At 42.6% G+C, this 18,651-nt stretch overlaps 1 protein-coding gene and 1 long non-coding RNA gene across 3 annotated transcripts; one reads left to right on the forward strand and one right to left on the reverse strand.

Annotated features, from left to right (window-relative positions):
- The first annotated feature begins 86 nt into the window (after positions 1–86).
- Positions 87–7,976, forward strand: POP4 (POP4 homolog, ribonuclease P/MRP subunit). 2 transcript variants are annotated; one of them, XM_039327485.1, is made up of 7 exons: positions 87–185; positions 2,367–2,419; positions 2,883–3,106; positions 4,350–4,427; positions 5,169–5,230; positions 6,461–6,562; positions 7,531–7,976. In XM_039327485.1, the coding sequence occupies exons 1-7, from the start codon at positions 179–181 to the stop codon at positions 7,665–7,667; spliced, it is 663 nt and encodes a 220-aa protein (XP_039183419.1). In that variant the 5' UTR covers positions 87–178; the 3' UTR covers positions 7,668–7,976. The 2 variants fall into 2 exon arrangements, with proteins under 2 accessions (XP_039183419.1, XP_039183421.1); XM_039327487.1 differs by lacking the exon at positions 6,461–6,562.
- On the reverse strand, positions 6,451–18,522 carry LOC120300925. Its single transcript, XR_005554784.1, has 2 exons — positions 18,447–18,522; positions 6,451–6,555 (listed from the first exon to the last, which is right to left on the reverse strand). It is a non-coding gene; the product is annotated as an uncharacterized LOC120300925 (long non-coding RNA).
- Between the last annotated feature and the right edge of the window lie 129 nt (positions 18,523–18,651).

The following is an 18,651-nucleotide window of genomic DNA, read 5'->3' on the forward strand; positions in this document are numbered from 1 at the left end:
CCGCGCTGTGTTCCTATTGGCGCTTTTCTTGCCTCCGCCTCTCCCCCTCTGAGCCTATCCGAGAGCGGCGGCCACGCATGCGCCTTTCATTTACTTCGTGAAAGAAGACAGGCGAAGGAGGCTCTCCAGCCTCGGCTGATTGCGGCTTTTCGCGTTTTAGGATAAAATTTTGCCGGAGATGGAGAGTAAGTCTTTCGAGAGCCTGAACTCGTGGCCCGTTCCCTTCTGGGCCGGCATGCTCAGAGGGGAAAGGTGGCGCTTAATCCGAAGTGACTCCGATTTGGGTTTACAAAGCGCTTTTGGGGGAAAGTGGAGTGGAATGACGCAAAGATGGTTACAGGGTTGATCTAGGACTGGGTTGGGGCTGTTGTAGTTTCTTGGCCCCTAATTAAGGAGGTTTTGTTTTTTTTGCCCTCTAGTTAAGGAGTCTCAATCCGACTTTATTGATTTTGCAAATATAACTTTTAGAACCAGATTCTTTCCAGGAGCTAATTAAGCAGGAAGGGAAAATTAGGGGAGAACTAGCCATAAGGGAATCCAGGCACGTGTTTGGTCTGAAAGAGGGATTGGAAAATCAGACTGTTTGCATGGCGATGGAAAACCCTTGGAAACCCTTGGAAACCCCAGGGCTGTAGGCTAAACTCAGAAGAAAGAGGTGGAGAAACATTTTTTGTACTGTTTTTGTATAGGCAGCCCTCAGCATACGACCACAATTGAGCCCCAAACTGATAAGTGAGACATTTGCTAAGTGAGTTTTGCCCCGTTTTATGACTTTTCTTTGAACAGTTGTTAAGTGAATTGCTGCCGTTGTTAAGTTACTAACTTGATTGTTAAGTGAATCTGGCTTCCTTAATTGAGTTTGCTCAAAAAGGATCATATGATCTTGGGACCCAGCAATGGTCATAAGTATGAACCCGTCGCCGAGCATCTCAATTTTGATCACGTGACCATGGTCATTACTATGAAAAATGGTCATAAGTCACATTTTTCAGTGCTGCTGTAACTTTGAACAGTCACTAAAGCAGCGGTTCTCAACCTATGGGTCGCGACCCCATTTGGGGTCGATCGACCATTTTTCGGGGGTCGCCAAAGGTGGCGATCCGCCATTTTTTGTGGCGCCGTGCATGCGCGCCGCGCACGGGGGCGGTGCCACGCATGCGCGTCGTGCATGGGGACGGCGCCATGCACGCGCATCGTGCACGGGGCGGCGTCGCGCACGCGCGTCGTGCATGGGGGGCCATCGCGCATGCGCGTCGCACGTGGGGGGGTGCGCGTGCGCACCGCGCATTGGGGCCCTGCCCCCATGCGTGCGGCGCCGCGCATGCGCAGAACGTTTGTGTGACGGGGGTTGCCGTCACACAAACGTTGAGAAGCACAGCACTAAAGGAACTGTTGTAATACAGTTACCTGTATTATGTGCAGTTTGGGCATTGACCTATATAAAGAGGAGTCCAGCTTGGTTTGTAAAGAGGGTTGCAGTGGCTTGCAATCCTGAACACAACCACTTTGTGCTGCAACTTTGTGCTGCATCCCTCAGATTTATTGCAACCAGAGAGCTCAATTTATTTGAAATCCTCCAAAGGAATGGGTAAGTGTAGCTGTAAGGGCAAGAAGTCACCTTGTAGGGGAGACAGGAAGTATAAAAATGTAATAAATAAAGAAGCTTTTGGGTGGAACGATTAGCCTATTGGAGATTACTATGCATAAAACCATCATCTCCTGAATGCTGGAAGGGTATTGAGTGTAAAAAGAGAGAAGGAACTACTAGGAAATTAGCAGTAGTCATTTTCTCAGTTGAGTTTCTTGTTTGCTACAATTTTGCAAGTTACTTTTTTGTGGGGAACTTTTTAACTCAGACAATAAAGTTGCCTTTTTTTGTTTGTTTGTTTGGCCTTTTAAAAAAGTATTTGGTGTTCCATGTGGCTAATAAAGGAGAATATTTGTAGTTGACATGAGGGGTCCTTAGTTGCTCTCTGAGTTTGCTTGTTTTCTTGCAGATGTTTCATTACCCAGACTAGGTAACATCATCAGTTTCATGTTACAACCTACAGAAACAAACATGCATATGTGGCAGGAAACATCTTTCTACAAAAACAATCAATTTAGGCCTGTAACAAAATACATCTTTTGGCCTGCGTGCCTCATCTTGAAAAGTCCAGCATAAAATACAACCTGGACTGGCTTCATGGATGTCATATGCCATAAGAGCAAAGATCTCATGTTCCCCAACTGTTCTGTTTTTATAGCAATAGGGTTTAGGTCTGTGTTGTTTCATAATTTCAAACATCTCCTGGAGAAAGATAGGCATATCTCTGAAAAGATATACAGCTTTGTTTTAACATGATCTCTATAATTTTATTTTCCAGAGCTATTATATAAACAGATGCCCGAGTCGACAGCAAAACTTGTGAACCTTCAGGTATTTTTATATCATTTATTAGTTCAATGTATAGAGTTGTCCAGTGTCAATGCATGACCATGGGCTCTGAAATAAATGGTGGATAATACATTTGGTTTGTATTTTTCATAATTAGGAGGCTGTGAGCTCCATCGTAGGCAGTGGCAGATATTTCTACCTTTGGGCAGAATGAGTTATTGTCTGCTGTGAACTCCAGATAGGCATTAGGAAGGGCATCCAGCCAGTAAAGGCTCGTTATCCCTTCAGTCATCCAAACTCCACTCTGATGCAAGGGATTACAGGGTTGTTAATAGAAAAAAAATTGGTAATATTGGACCTATTATTCAATTCACAGCCTGGAGTCTTCTTGGAGATAGCAGCCTTAACAAATCTAATAAAGAAAATATTTCCATAGGGCCAAGAATAACGCCCAAATTAGAATTTGAACTTTATTCAAGATGCTTCTTTCTTTTCTCTTTCTCAGCCACTAGGATCCAAGAAGGCTGAGGCCTTTGTTAAAGCCTTTCTGAAACGCAGCATGCCTCAGAAGAGGCAGGAGGACATTGAGAAACGCTTAAACCGGAAAGTACTTGTCCTTAAGCATCCCTGCCAGCGGAAGACCAAGCACAGGGTCAACCGTCAGAGAGGATTATCGGCCAAACAGAGGCGGGAAATGCATCTCTTTGAGATTCCTCCAGAACAGCAGAGGTGAGGAAGGCAGTTTGGTTCTCCTGCCAGGTTGGGATAATGGGGTGATGATTGGGAGATTGAATGATAGATGCCCACTGGGACTGCAAGGGCAGGGACTGCTAGTAATGGTACGTGGGAATGACTTTGAGAGACAGGAGGAAGAGCTTCAGGCAGGAAGACGGTCAGATAAAAGGCAGCTGAGCCCACAGGGGGGAAAAAAAAACAGGCATGGCAAATATCTCAGAAGGGATCCTGCCTAGATTCTTGGGCTGTAAGGGAGACCAGAAAAAAAAAAAACGTATTTTCAGACTGGCAAGATTGACATCCGATTTGGCAGGTAGTCCAGACAGGAAGCACACCCTGAAGAAGTAGTTCTACTTTATCGTCAGGTCCCGTTAACAGAATCTTGCCAGTCTGAAAGTACCTCCGTCCCCACCTCACCTTTGCAGTCCAAGAAACTATGAAAGGTTCCTTGTCATGTCCCTGTTCCTTCTAACCAGGTAAGCTGCCTCTTATCTAGCCGTTTTCCTCCCTAGCTTTTCCCTGTCTCCCAAAGTCATTCTCACATGTCATTATACCAGGTCCCCCCCATACGTGAGGATGCCTTTGCGGGTTCTTAAAATCTTCTGACCACTTTGTATCCAAATATTGCACGCCTCTGTCCAGCAGTTTTCTGGCCTTGCCCCTAATCTCTGACAGCTCTTTTTTGGGTTATTTTCTGGAATGGTAGTTTACCACTAGAGGGCAGTAGGTGATTTTTTTTTTAATTATTATTATTACTTTAAACTTTCTTTCTTTTAAAGCCGTGGCTGTTTTTGCTTTGTTTGAAAAGATTTAAAGAAGTCTCAAATCAGCACTTGCTGAATGTAGAAAGGAAGAAGGGGCTGGAAGTCTTCCATCGTGGACTGAGCCCCCTCCTAACAGTCCACACTGCAGGGAGCAGGTGGGATCCAACAGAAAAAAGAAAAGGAATCCAGAAGCAACATTAGCAGATAATTAGCATAATTTTCATAGAGGTGTCAAGCAGCCTAAATTTTCAAAGGAAAGTTAAAAGCTACCATTAGTAACTTTAATTACGTGATTGCGGAGATCTGTCATAAGTCACCTTTCGCAGTGCCATTGTGACTCTGAAGTTCACTTAAAGAATGGTTATAAGTCGAGGGCTTGTTGTAGTTAAAGCAGAAACAGATTCCCTTCCAACAAAATACTTTATAGAATCCCTGGACAATTGTTGCACGTGGTCCTTGTCTTTATTCTGCAGATACGAGATATTTATACCATTGCATGAGCTTTGGAAACAGTACATTAGAGAACTCTGCAACGGATTGAAACCCGATGCGTAAGTTCAATTCTCTTCATTCATTCATTCTTTTTTTTCTTTTTTTCTTTTTGGCAAACTGTTGCATGCTTAGTGGGGATGGCTGGCGATTTCTCCTCTGGTGGAAAACCTTTAAAGACCACCAAGTGAAACTGCATTCTAGAATAGTTCACAGCTTGAGAAAGGAAGAGTTTATAGTGAAGTTTTCAAAGTTTTTAAAAGTTTGAAAAGATGGCCATTGAACAACTTTAAAAAAAAAAAAAAACCACATACATACACACTCTTTCCTGGAGTGTCTGATAAAGACTTAAAGCTCTACAGAACTGGCTATATTTGAGCGAAGGCAGTCTTATGGGAACCTCGCTTTCTGCAAAACACAGTTTTTAAAACCCTGGTCTGTGTGAATGCTTCCTTGAGTCTTTTATCTGAAAACCTAGCCTATGGGGAAGAGTTGCATCTTAGGTTTGTGTATAAAACTATGTTATACAGAAGAATGTTTAAACCTGGAGCCTCTTAATTTAGAATCTGACCTAAAATAGTTTGCCAAGCCAGGCCCTGTTTATTTGGTCACTGAGTTGGGTTTATGCTCTGCATTTAATCAGTATTGTGATCATTGCAGTATTCTCAAGTGAAAATAGCATCTTGTTTAGCTGTTTGCGGTGAGCGGTATAACATAATTTCAAAATTATACCTTGTAATCTTACCCTCTTTTTGTTTAACTTCCTGGAAGAATTCTAATATAGTTCTCTCTGCATTTTGCAGACAGCCACAGATGATTCAAACCAAATTACTTAAAGCAGATTTCCATGGAGCGCTTGTGACAGGTATTTTTGCTCACTTCTCGTGTCTTTTTTTTTTTTTTTAATTGAAACTTGCACTACTCAAAAAATTTAAAGCACATTTGCCTCCCCTTAACTTTACATAGTGGATTTGTTTTTTAAATTTATTTGCACACCGTATGAAGAAATCCTTTTGTCTGACCTGCATGTCAGTTTCATTGATGATCTGGTGTTTTACCACTGAGAAGAGTGAAAAGTTCTTACTGTTCATTATTTTTTCCCAATCTGGGCTTGATATAACACATCTGCGGGTATCTTAGAACTTCAGTTTTACGAGAGTGAAGAGGGCAAAGGTTGGGGTCAAACCTTGAGAAAGGTTGATAGGGCAGAGGTTCTTTTTCTGGGGTCTCAAAAGGTGTGCCAGGCTGAAAATAAATCTGTTCTCCATTACAGGTAGCCCATTTTACAACCTTTCTTGCCACAGTTGTTAAGTGAATCACCACAGTTGTTAAATTAGTAACCGCCATTGCTAAATGAATCTGGCTTCCCCATTGGGTCATGGTTCCGACAGATGAAACTCTTCCAAAGATCTTCGAGGCATTGTTTACCTTAAAGAATCTTTATTTTGAGTAGCATAACTTCAGCACTGCATAATCAAAGCCAAAAACTGAATTCCCCTCCCCTGGGCACATAGTATCAAAGCACAATTCCCTCCTCCAATTAACAGTCATAAATCACATTCCCCAATTAGCTTGAAGCACAGGGCTCCTCTCCAGTTCTCCAGGCGAGGCCAATTCCTTATCAGCTCTGGTTACAATAACCTTGTTTCTCACGCTAGGTCTAGTGTTGTTATGTCTAGCTGGACTCTTGTTCACATCCCCCCTCCCAGCATCATCTAACTCTAAAAGCAAAAGGTAAAAGATGGCTACATTTCCCTTTGTTGTCAATGCAAAAACATCCGATGTTAGCAGCGTTGACATAATTGACTTTGCTTGCCAGAAGGTTGCAAAAGAACAGGGTTCTTCAAACCTGGCCCTTTGATGACTTGTGGACTTCAACTCCCAGAATTCCTCAGCCAGCATGCCAAGGTTATGATTCTGGTTTCCATTTTTCCCCCCATGCACACATGCACAGTCTTGGGCTCTGGGACTCTCAAGGACAGCAATTGCAACAGGGAATTCTTTAAACTGATGGTCCAGCTTGAATGCTCAGACTTCTTTCTTTCTTTCTTTCTTTCTTTCTTTCTTTCTTTCTTTCTTTCTTTCTTTCTTTCAGTGACTAAATCCAAATGTCCTTCCTACGTTGGCATCACGGGCATCATCCTCCAGGAGACGAAATACGTTTTCAAAATTGTCACGAAAGAAGACAAGCTGAAAGGTAGATCAGTAGGCGGATCAGAATCTTACTTGACCAGTGGAAAGTTCCGTTTAACTAAAGAACTTCTCCCTTAAAACATTTGTAAAATAGGAGGTTGGTAATCAAGAACTTAAACCAAGAACACCTGGACCAGAGAGTGGTGGGAATTGGGTGCTCTCAAACTTTGAGGAGATCTTCCCCTCCTGTAGCTGAATTTGTAATATAACCAAGATAAAGCTAATTCAACTGTATCTTTTATAAGTACAAATATCCATTGACGTTGCTCCCTTTAAACTTGACCTGAACTGTCTTTGCTCTTCTGCAGCTCTTTCCTTTTTTCTCTCTCTCTTTTTGTCCTCCTCCTGCCCCACCTTCTTCTGTGGTTCTTGCTGCTGGCTAAAACAGTTGAAGGATTTCTTGTAACCCTCAGCGGAATTCTATATATTCCAAGCTGCTCGCCAGTAACCAAACCCTATACCAGAGGTAGGCAACCTTGGCTCGTTTATGACTCATGGACTTCAGCTCCCAGAATTCCTGAGCCAGCATGGGAGAACTATGCCCCCTCATGACTCGTGGAGTTCAACTCCCAGAATTCCTGAGCCAGCATGGCTCAGCTTGGAAACCTCTCCCTTTCCCCTCAGCATGGCTGGCTCAGGAATTCTGGGAGTTGAAGTCCACGAGTCATAAAAGAGCCACGGTTGCCTACCCCTGCCCTATACTTTATGGCATTTTAGTTCAGTAACCTTTCGTTCTGTATGTTTAATAAATATACACTCCCAATCTCCCAATACACGTCGAGTAGAATTAAGCAACCTTTAAACATCTCTTGCAAACTAGGCCTGACTCCCATTGGAATATTAACATTCTCTTCCTTGGTGTATCCCTCCTCCATTTTCTTTCCCGGCCTTCATTCTCTGCTCATTCCTTGTAAGATCTGGGCGCTGTGTTAAATCATTTAACCAAAAGGTGTTTCCTGGGGCTTCTTTCAGTTATCCCAAAGTGGAACAATATCTTCAGTATAGAAATGGACGGCTTTGTGTCTTACATCTACGGGAGCAGGATCCAGTTTCGGGCAAGTGAGCGTTCTGCAAAAAAGTTCAAGGGACAAGGAACGATGGATTTGTGATGATGATTATTATTTTTCTGCAAAATTGGAAAGTTTTGTTTCTGAGAATCCACAATAGTCTTTTCTTCAAAGAAGAAGCAACAGCAGAGCACCAGCAAGGATTATTACCCCTGTATTTTCAGGGATATCTATGAAACCCAAGGTGGGTTCTTCCTTGTATTGATTTTGACAGGCAAAGACTGGCAATTGTCAGATTGTATCAGTACTAATTCTAGATTTATGCCTTGTTGGATTTTGTGTTACATTATTTAAAATGTTCTTGTTTGTAATGTGGAATGAAAATTTTTGAAAACTAAAAAAAAAAAAAATGTCCAAAGCAGCGACGTGCTGAGAGTTGTTGGCTATTTCTGATTTATAGTAAGCGTTATACAAGTTGGATCCAGTTTCATTGGTAAGCATTACACAGCATTGTCCAGTTTCTCACTATACAACAGCTGGCCTAGGTTGAATTCTCTTTCTTTGCACAGTTGTCCCTGTTACATTCAAACTGCTCTAGATAAATGATAGAGATTGATAGAAGGACCAGTGGACAGACAGACAGACAGATAGAATTAGAGAGAGGGGGAGAAATGATACATAAATGGATTTTATTTATTTAATTTTTATTACATTTGCATGTCGCCCATCTTGCAATTTGAGACGGATCGAGTTGCTTTGAATGAACCAAGATGGGCAGCAAATACATTTAATAACAAATAATAAAAATGGATGGATGGAAAGAGAGAGAGAGAGAGATAAATGTAGAGACGGATGAATGGAGATGGATGGATGGATGCAAATATTTTTAATTTTTATTAAATTTACATATTGTCCATCTTACAGCTAGAGGCAGACAGGCAGACAAATAGATATGTAGCAAGTAGAACTGCTTGTTCAACTGTGCTTGTTGCTGTCTCCCTTAAGTGATATGCAACACTGGCCAAATTATTTTTGACTGAAGCTTATCCTGGAAAGATTTTTTTTTTTCTGTTCCCCATGCTTCTGGAAAAAAAAAACCCTCTTTCATTGTTTTATGGTAAGCTAGCTGTTTACCGCTGTACATATTGAGGGCTATCCCAAAGGAAGGGGGGGAAAGATTATGTAAATTAGACTGTTTTCTAAAGTTAGAACATCTCTGGCGCACAGCCTTCCACTGAACCTTGTAAAATTTGGGTCTGTCATCAGACTGCTATGAAGAATAAAAACCAACTCTTCAGAGGCGCTTACAGGCCACCCTGGATCCCAGGCTTTATAATGCAAAGCTCATTCTATTGTTTCTTTTCCTGGTGTCAAGGAAAGAAAGGGCGTATCCCTTTTAGCAAGCACAATTCTCAAGAGGCCATGTGTGTTTCAAAGATTAACTATACCGAAATTAATAAAAAACAAAACAGGATGCACAATGGCATTGAAATGAAAGAGAATACCAGAGCATTCATCAGGGTGGGGTTATAAATAAAGATATGCCTGAACAACAAAATTTCTTTGCAGTAAGAGCACTCCATGCATGAAATAATGTGCCTTTTCAAACCTTAAATTAGACTGAAAGCTCCTGTGGCCAAAAAGGGAGAGAAAGATAAACTTGATCTACCATTTATGCTCTTCCCCCCCCCCCCCCAGCTGCACCGTGCTTTGTTTTTATTACCGCATATCCTGAACAGATGCCTCTAGGCATAACAGGGTAAAACTAAACTAAAGGCCAGATTTTTTTTTTCCCCCTCCCCGGTGACTAAGATGCGACTCGGGCCAAAGGAAGGATCAGATTTCTCCCTGTGGATGCTGCAAACGTAAAGAGGAGAATTCAGGCTAAGAAATGGCTCTTCTGCCTCCAACTCTGACTCTTCCCCTTGGTTAGAAATGGTGAGTCAGAAGGACCGAAGAAACAGCCCGATGGAAAAAGTGGTGGGAACGTCTCAGCAGGAAGGACCACCAATCCCTTTGAGGATTCTGAAAACATTCAAACCAGTTTTTTGGTTTTTTTTTTGCAAGCTCTTATGTTCTGAAGTTGAAACTCAAATACTTTGGCCACCTAATGAGAAGGAAGGACTCACTGGAGAAGGGCGTAATGCTGGGAAAGATGGAGGGCAATAGAAGAAGGGGACGACAGAGAATGAGATGGCTGGATGGAGTCACTGAAGCAGTAGGTGTGAGCTTAAAGGGACTCCAGAAGATGGTAGAGGACAGGAAGACCTGGAGGAACATTGTCCATGGGGTCGCGATGGGTCGGACACGACTTCGCAATTAACAACAACAACAACAATGTTCTGCTAACACCAAAGTTCCTCGTTTTGTTACCAGAAAGTCTTAATCAGTAGTCCGGGAATTCTAGTCCCATGTTAGGCCTGAAAGGCATCTAGGTATCAAGTGCGGGAAATCAGGAAATCCAGGCAGTTCAAATGAATAGAAAGGTTTATTGCAAGCTTAAGCTCTCTGCAAGAGTCTGAACTACTGACCGCCAAAGCAAATTGGTGGCAGATAAGGAATTCAAGGTGGGCTGGACTTAGATCTTTTGTGAATGCGAAAGGACTTGAGACTGATGACGTGTTTGACCCCTCCCTCGGGCTCAATCTGGTCATCTCCTACACCAGGAGTTGGTGAGTGCCAGTCCTGCCTTAGGCATGAAAGTCAACTGGATGTCCTTGGGCCAATCACCAGGAGATAGTGAGTTCTAGTCTTGCCTTAGACATGAAAGCTGGCTGAGTAACCTTTGGCCAGTCTCTCTTTTCAACCCAAGCCACCTCACAGGGTCGTTCTGGGTAGAATAGGAGAAGGAAAATTAGATATGTTTGCTGCCTTGCGCTATTTATAAAAAATAATAAAGGCAGGAAATAAAAATAGATACGTGTTGGTTATAATATCATCTATGTATAGCACAAACTTCCCCTTGAACAATGACTTGACTCTGATTTACTTCATTCCATGATGTAACATCTAATTAGGACATCTGTTAAATGCCTCTCATATTAATTTAATAGGAAGGGCTAATAGAACTTTATTGGCAGAGTCCAGTTAATTAATATTATGGGCCTTTAATGGCTGTCTTAAATCAACATCATTAGTGAAGATGCTATCCAAATTAAAGTCAGGACTGTTTCATTGGACTGTGAAGGGCACACAAAGTGAGGCATGGATATGCAACTTAATCTGTGTCCAACATGCACATTCTGAGACTTATTCTTCAAAGATATCCTTTAACCAATAATTGTCTATGTCACAAGATTTCAGTAGCTTCTGAAGTTTGGTTTGCACCACTGGAATCCAAGAGAAATGCAACAAATTTATCACAGCAGAAAGAGGAAAATATTTCACAGATTTTTCTCTCCTTTCCTGAGAAGCCCTAGCTAACATGGTCATACACACTCATGGAGAAGGACAACTATGGTTCCAGTGGAAAGATACAATGAGCATTAATACCCAGGTGGATCCAATCCATCTGAGCACTATGGAGAAGAAGATTGAAAGGGATATCGTCATATCAAGGAAAAGTGGAACAGTATTCAGGTACAGCTACTAAATCAGGGCTGCAAAATTCCCAACAACCACTAGGGTGCAGCAAAGATCTAAAGCTTTCTGAACCGCATCCACCTTCACTGCCATCTGTTGGTCATCTGAAGTAGTTCAAAGAAGACATGCTATTGTGCATTTTATCTGTGGACATGAAAGCACAGAGTCTAGCCCAATAGGGGCACTGGAAGTCCATTTTTAAATAAGTGTGAGCATTACTCTATGATGCCCTGCATGATTTTTCATCTGGTGCCCATCTTCAGAGCTGGTGGAGGCTTCATAGCACAGGGCTCACCAGCAGGGTCTTGTCAGCAACCACAGATTTCAGTTCCCTTGACTGACTGTCACAACGGCACAAGGTTTCCTTCACAGCATCTTTGTGGCTGTTGAGTGGATGATTTCATGGTCTCTTCCCAGTTCTCCATACATCAACTCTCAAGGCATATGGTAGTTGCCCATTCTGATGGCACATCTCAGCTACTGCATCTGGCCTCCGATAATCAGGGACTTCACACTATCCAAGAACTTCAGATCCAGCAGAAACCCCCTCAAAATTGTCATCATAAGAAGTTCCACACCCAATTTGCACTATTTACCTGACCCTTAGAGCACAGAGAAACCTCCAAGTGGCCTCAACGACTCTCAAGGGTAATAACGACCAGAGGACTGCAAGGAATAAAAAGCCTTCCATCTTCCACTATTCGGTCAGAACTGAAGAAGCTTCTTGGGTGAGAAGCAAAATGTCTTCAAAGAAAAACACAAGCCCGGTGGCCTTTTGAAAAAGCATTTTTGGGGCAACCATGACCTGGATGACTGAGAATCTCCACAGAAATTCATTGTAAGAAGGCTGAGCTTGGAGGAGGGTGGGAATTGGAAGGGAATTAATGCCGATCCCTCCCGCGGCCTCTAGAGAGAGACCACGACAGGTTCTCATCACGTAAAGCAGGAGAAAACAATAGTCCTGTTTCTGTTGCTTCCTTATTGCTTGCCTGGCTAGTCACGTTGGCTGTCCGCTGGCTTATTTCAAAAAATGATGGCCTTGGAACATTCAAGCCGAAGAGCTGGAACCCCCTTGCAGAAGAATTCCATTGCCGTCGCTGCTTTTGAACACTCCATTAGGTGCCTGCCTAATTAATGTAAATGATCGTTATGCCTCTCTCACGGAGGATTATTTTACTCAGAGGAGCATCTACCCGCTGCCACAGTAGCCATCAGAGGCGGTTTTATAGGGAAGCTGGCATGGTGGCTACCCATTGAATAAAAGGTAAGGAGCCATCCTAGATAATGCAGATGGAAGGTTTAACAGTCCCAATAACATATTCCGCGGTATTTTATTCCAGGAATTAAGAGCTTGATTGCAGCCCTGTGCTAATGAGGGGGAAGCCGCGTTTGGCAAATGGAAGCTTTCAGCAGGCTGAATCTGCGAGAAGTGCTCGAGCCGAACACATTTAATAGAACAGCAAGGAGTTGATTTGATAAGGCAGATCACGGCAACCGTAGAAGAGAATATTTGTAGCACAGGGTTGAACTGTGGGGTCTCTCTGAGCTTCGTTGTTTGCTTGCAGACGTTTCCTTACCAAACTAGGTAACGTCATCAGTGCTAGAAGGGAGTGAGGTTTGTTTATAAAATACAAGTGGCTTGCCCTGTCAGTATTGGTGAGTGTGGACTGTTTGATTGGAGCTGTTGTTTACTATCAGCTTGTTTGGCTGAACTGCCAATCAAAGAACTATCAAGGTCACGTTACTGTGGGATATTACGAACAGCCATAAATGCAGGCCAGTTGCCCAGTGCCTGACATGCAGTCATGTCACCCTCAAAACTTTGGAAGCAGGGCATAAGTACTCCCAACAAGATCCACCGTAATTTCAAGCGGCCTGTAAGCGACCAGTCGTAAGTCAAGAGCTACTTATGTCGTTCGTATTTCAGTACTCTGCGCCATGCAGAATCTAACCCACAAAACAAGAAGTATTCCTGTTGCATAGCCCAGTCCAGTTGCTTCATTTATTTATTTATTTTTAGCAAAAACGCCCCTACATTATTAGGAATAAGAATGAAGCTTGATCAAGGTTTATGCAGCATACAGCTTTTAAGATGAGATAACTTTTATTGTCATTTTTTTTTACTGTGGGCACAACGGCACACATCAAAAATGAAATTTAGTTGCCCGCTCTCAAAGTGAAACACATACATGACACACACACATGAACATACTATATACAACATATGTATAGACCCATATCCCCCCCTACATATACAAAACAATAAATATTAAATACTGTCCATCTTGAATATGTAACGGAAGGAGGAAGCTTGAGAGAGCTTTATTACTGATACAGGCCTCAGTTGACTTACATTCTCCCCAAACCTCAGATTCCAATAATAAAACCGTCATTTAAGATTTTCCCATCTGCTGCCTAATAATTTTCAGGAAACTCCTTCCTGGGTGTGCTTATTCCTCCCACAAGGGGGCAGAGCATACCTTCCAAGTCACCTCCATACATCCTCTAACACTCATCTGCCAGTTCCAGAATAATTATAAGGCAATTTTACATAGAATTAAACAAGTCACCCAAATAATCCTAGAAGAACTTGGGATGATTAAAAGAGAGAGAGAGAGAGAGAGAGACTTGTTGGAAAGTGGAAACTTTCCAAATGGAAAGTCCCAGGTCTTGTAAGCACCCAGAATTCAGTTTATGCATGCCAAACACTCCAGAGATAAGAAAGGGAGTAGTCAGGACAGCGAAAAGCTTAGAAGTAATCTTTCTCAGCATTGGCAACTTTTAAGACAGTTGGACTTCAATTTCCTGAATTCTCCAGCCAGCAGTCCACCAATCTTTAAAGCTGCCACGGGTGAGAAAGCCTAACTTGGAGGCTAAATGTCATGAAGAATGGTTAAAGAAACTGGGCACTGTTAGCCTAAAGAAAGGAAGGATAATAATAATAATGATAAAGTTGGAAGGGATCTTGGAGGTCATCGAGTCCAACCCCCTGCTCAGGCAGGAAACCCTACACCATTTCACACAAATGGCTGTCCAGTCTCTTCTTAAAAACTTCCAGCGCTGGGGCATCCACAACTTCTGGAGGCAGGTTGTTAATAATAATAGTAAAGTTGGAAGGGACCTTGGAGGTCATCTAGTCCAACCCCCTGCTCAGGCAGGAAACCCTATACCATTTCAGACAAATGGCTGTCCAGTCTCTTCTTAAAAACTTCCAGTGTTGGAGCATTCACCGCTTCTGGAGGCAGGTTGTTCCACTGGTTAATTGTTCTAACAGTCAGGAAGTTTCTCCTTAGTTCTAGGTTGCATCTCTCCTTGATGAGTTTCCATCCGTTGCTTCTTGTCCTGCGTTCAGGCGCTTTGGAGAATAGCTTGACTCCCTCTTCTTTGGGGCAGCCCCTGAGATATTGGAACACTGCTATCATGTCACTCCTGGTTCTTCTCTTCATTAAACTAGACATCCCCAATTCCATTAGACTTGAAGAGCTGCCACCAGAAAGAAAGTACGGATTTATCCTCTATAGTTCTCAAGGGTAGGACAAGAACTAATGGATGGGAGCATTAAAGGCGGAGATCCAGATTCAAAATAAGGAGATGACTTTCTGAGGGTGGATCTACAGCTGGTCCTTGACAACATCTGACACTAAGCAATATGATTATTAAGCAAGTTGTGCCTGATTTTAGTTTATTTTTGACTTTTTCACACACACACCCCAAGCTAAATAGGCAGCCATCCAGCCCTGACTGTCCTTCTTGCAAGGAGAAATGAATTTGGGAGCTGATCCTTTGACCTCTGCCTATCGCTCTCCCCTCCCGTTTTTTTTGTTTTAATTAAAATTATTTCTTAAAAAAAATCCTGCCCACCTGTGCCCCTAGCCTCAGCTACTGCTTTCCTTTTTCCTCGACCCTCAAAGATACTTGGCTTCTTGCCGTTCTTCCCTCCGTGCAATAAGACAAATCTAAAAAAAGCGATCTTAGCTCCAGGGAGCCATCACCGCATCACAATCTGGGGGTGATTTGAAGCTGCTCATCAGAACCAAATGCCTTTCCTAACCTTCGCTAGGGGTGATTTTACTGCGTGGCGGGGATAGCCCATCAAGCCTTATGGCTTAATTAAAAACAAATTCTCCAGCAGTTGCCCCCCTCCTTTTTCTCCCAGGGTTCCATAAAACCGCTGCCGCGTGGAGTGCGCCGAAATGCAAATCTGCAGGAACCACAGGCCCAATTCTTTCTCGTTCAGGGTTAAACGGGAAAGCATTTCCCATAATCTGCTCGCTGCTGGACACCCAGAGGACAGGAAAAGTAGGATACATCGTTCAGTCACGGGGTTAATTTGGGAAGAATTGAGGATTTCCTATACAGGCAATCCTTGAATTATGACCACAATCAAGCCCAAAATTTCTGTTCCTAAGTAACATAATTGTTAAGTGAATTTTGCCCCATCTTCCTGCCACCATTTTAAAGTGAATCCCTGCAGTGGTTAAGTTAGTGACACGGTTGTGTCACTAACTGTTTATGCCACATGATTTTGACAGTCTCTTAATCGCAAGCCTAACGTTCCCTCAACTTTTTATCAATGCAATTTTTCTATGTACTCCAGTGAGGATTGCACCTATATCACGGTGAGCACCGTTACAACTTTTTTAATCAATTTACCATTTTCATAGCGCTTTGTTCCTTGCAATATTTTTCCAGTTCTAATATTTAAACGGGCTAATCTGCCTGAGCTTTTAGGGTTCAAAATATCTAATCATTTTGTCATGAATTCCATTGTACAAATAAAAAAAAAACCCACGCAGGGCATAAAAATGGCTTTTTAAATAAAACAGGAGCAGGAGAGGAATACGAATTCACAAAAGAAATGTGCTTTCTTCTAGTAAGGCTAAAGTCAACAAATGTACAATAAGTGGAAATCAGCTGATGAAATATGAAACCAGGTTGAAATATTGCTTGCAAACAGGCAGGCTTTGGAAATTGATTTTGACACTGTGACAATGTTGAAAATTTACATTAGAGAAAGACATTTCATCAAGGGATAAAAGCCACAAAGCTTTTGAACTCTCTAAGCAGACTCCTACCATTCCTTAGCAACCTCCATTTCTTGAAGCAGCTAGTTCCGTCAAACATTATCTAGATCTTTCAGGGGAAAAAAAAAACCCTCAGAAACTATTTTAAACCAATTTAGTATCTTCCCTACCATTAACTTTAGGGAGGGGGGAAATGGTGTTTCCCCCATCCCATGTTATGTTCGGTTTTGACTTTTGCGTGTTCACAGTCGGGAATGGAGAATAACAAAGTTGGAAGGGATCTTGGAGGCCATCTAGTCCAACCCCCTGCTCAGGCAGGAAACCCTATACTATTTCAGACAAATGGTTATCCAGTCTCTTCTTAAAAACCTCCAGTGTTGGAGCAGCCACAACTTCTGGAGGCAGGTTGTTCCACTAGTTCATTGTTCTAACTGTCAGGAAAAAAGAGAAGAGGTGGAGAGGACACCACTTTAAAAAAAAAAAACATTTTATTCAGTTTTATAGGGTTAGGGATAAAATAGGGTCAGGCTAGGGATTAAGGTTTGGGATGGGGTTGGGATCAGGATTGGAATTAGGACAGGATTGGGATCAGCATTGGGATTATTCCCCAAACATTTTCGATATTTAGCAAACAGACTATTGTCCGGTACATATGTTCAGCTAACAATAGTTGATATAGTGATAGATAACTGTAGTAAATATAATAAACAATAATCATAAACAGTATCAGTCAATCAATGCATATCAGTCTTCTTACTAGTATGTATTCAAAATAGCATATCACATTCATTTCTCACTAGTTCGTTTTCCTAACCATTGGTAAAAGTTATCCCATGTTCTAAAGTAAACTGAATCTCCTTTCTCTTTAATCTCTAAAGTCAATTCTATCCATTTCTGCACATTCTAAGATTTTCTTAATTAAAACCTCTTCAGTTGGTAAGTTTTCATTTTTTCCAATATTGGGCAAATACTATTCTCGCTGCTGTCAATACGTGCAATATTAAATATTCATTCTCCTTCTCGTGATTAGGTCCTAAGAGAGGACACCACTTCTGATGCTTGGTCTGGATTCTTCTCCTCCTTTCATCAACTGTGCAAGTTAATGACTGCTTGAGCTTATCAAGGACATCTTTTCCATTGGTTGAGATCAGATTAAGGATCTCCCCTAACTACCAGAGGGATGTTCTAAACCAGGGCTTTTCAGCCACCGGTACGGGTACCACCTGTGGTACATTGGCACCTGGCAGGTGGTATGCGACCATCCTAGAAAAGTGGTAGCGGGGGAGAGGAATGAGCTGAACCGGTGGCAGCACCGCACAAGCCTGAGCAAGAGATGGCTGGAGCTGCAGGGCTGTCAGGGCTCAGTGGAAGCGCCGGGATCAGCGCCAAGCTCCAGCTGGAGCTCAGCACTGATCCTGGTGCTTCTGCTGAGCCCAGAAGAAGCACCAATCAGCTGGAAAGCAGCACTGATCCTGGTGCTTCTGCTGAGCCCAGAAGAAGCACCGATCAGCTGGAATGTTGCAGCATCTCCACGGTCTTGTGATTTACATTCAGATGCTTGGCAACTGATTCATATTTATGACGGTCACAGTGTCCCAGGGTCATGTGAAGTGACCAAAACCTGCTGCAACCACCCAGCAAACGGGGGGAATAAAAACCCAACACCCCCCCTACCCCACCCCTGCTGCCAATCCTCAACAGAAATACTCACAACAATGGAAACCTCAGACAGGAGGAAGAGCATCATTGTACTTCGAACAGTCACTAAGCGAACTGTTGTAAGTTGAGGACTACCTGTACTTCATCACTTTTTTCCTTTTGGGGGGGGTCATCAAGTTTTTGACACCCGGCTAGGCGACTGGTGGTACAATGGGTGAAAAGGTTGAAAAGCCCTGTTCTAAACGCAGCAGAGGACAGCTGCAATCTGGGAAGCCACTCCAAGCTTCCCTTCTTTTCCGAGACCCATTCAGGAAAAACCCACACCTTTTTTTTATTATTGTTATTTTTGACTTTTGCATAGAGTTTCTCCACGCCCCCCCCCCAAGTTTTCAGGAAAAACCCACACCTTTTTTTTATTATTATTTTTCACTTTTGCATAGGGTTTCTCCGCACCTTTTATTATTATTATTATTATTGACTTTTGCATAGGGTTTCTCCGCACCTTTTTATTATTATTATTATTTTTGACTTTTGCATAGGGTTTCTCCGCCCCCCCCCCAAGTTCTTCCCACCGGAAATCTCTCGTTCTACGTAGACTTCACCACATCGCCCGTACCTTGCTGTCACAGCTTTGCCTCGACCGCACCCCGTTCATCTTTTCCGTTCTTGTTTCTCATCCGCCCTCCCCCCCCCCAAAAAAAAAAATTAAAAAAAAAATTAATCACCAGGCTCCAATTGTGCCCCTTCTGATTGGTTCCTGACTGGTTCTTCCCTTTTCTTTGACGATTGTCCTCTCCTGGTCGGGGGCGTGGCTAAGCGTG

Source organism: Crotalus tigris, unplaced genomic scaffold, assembly GCF_016545835.1.
Source record: "Crotalus tigris isolate CLP2741 ecotype Arizona unplaced genomic scaffold, ASM1654583v1 scf7180000024362.2655971311:6658466, whole genome shotgun sequence".
In the NCBI taxonomy this organism is placed as follows: domain Eukaryota; kingdom Metazoa; phylum Chordata; class Lepidosauria; order Squamata; family Viperidae; genus Crotalus; species Crotalus tigris.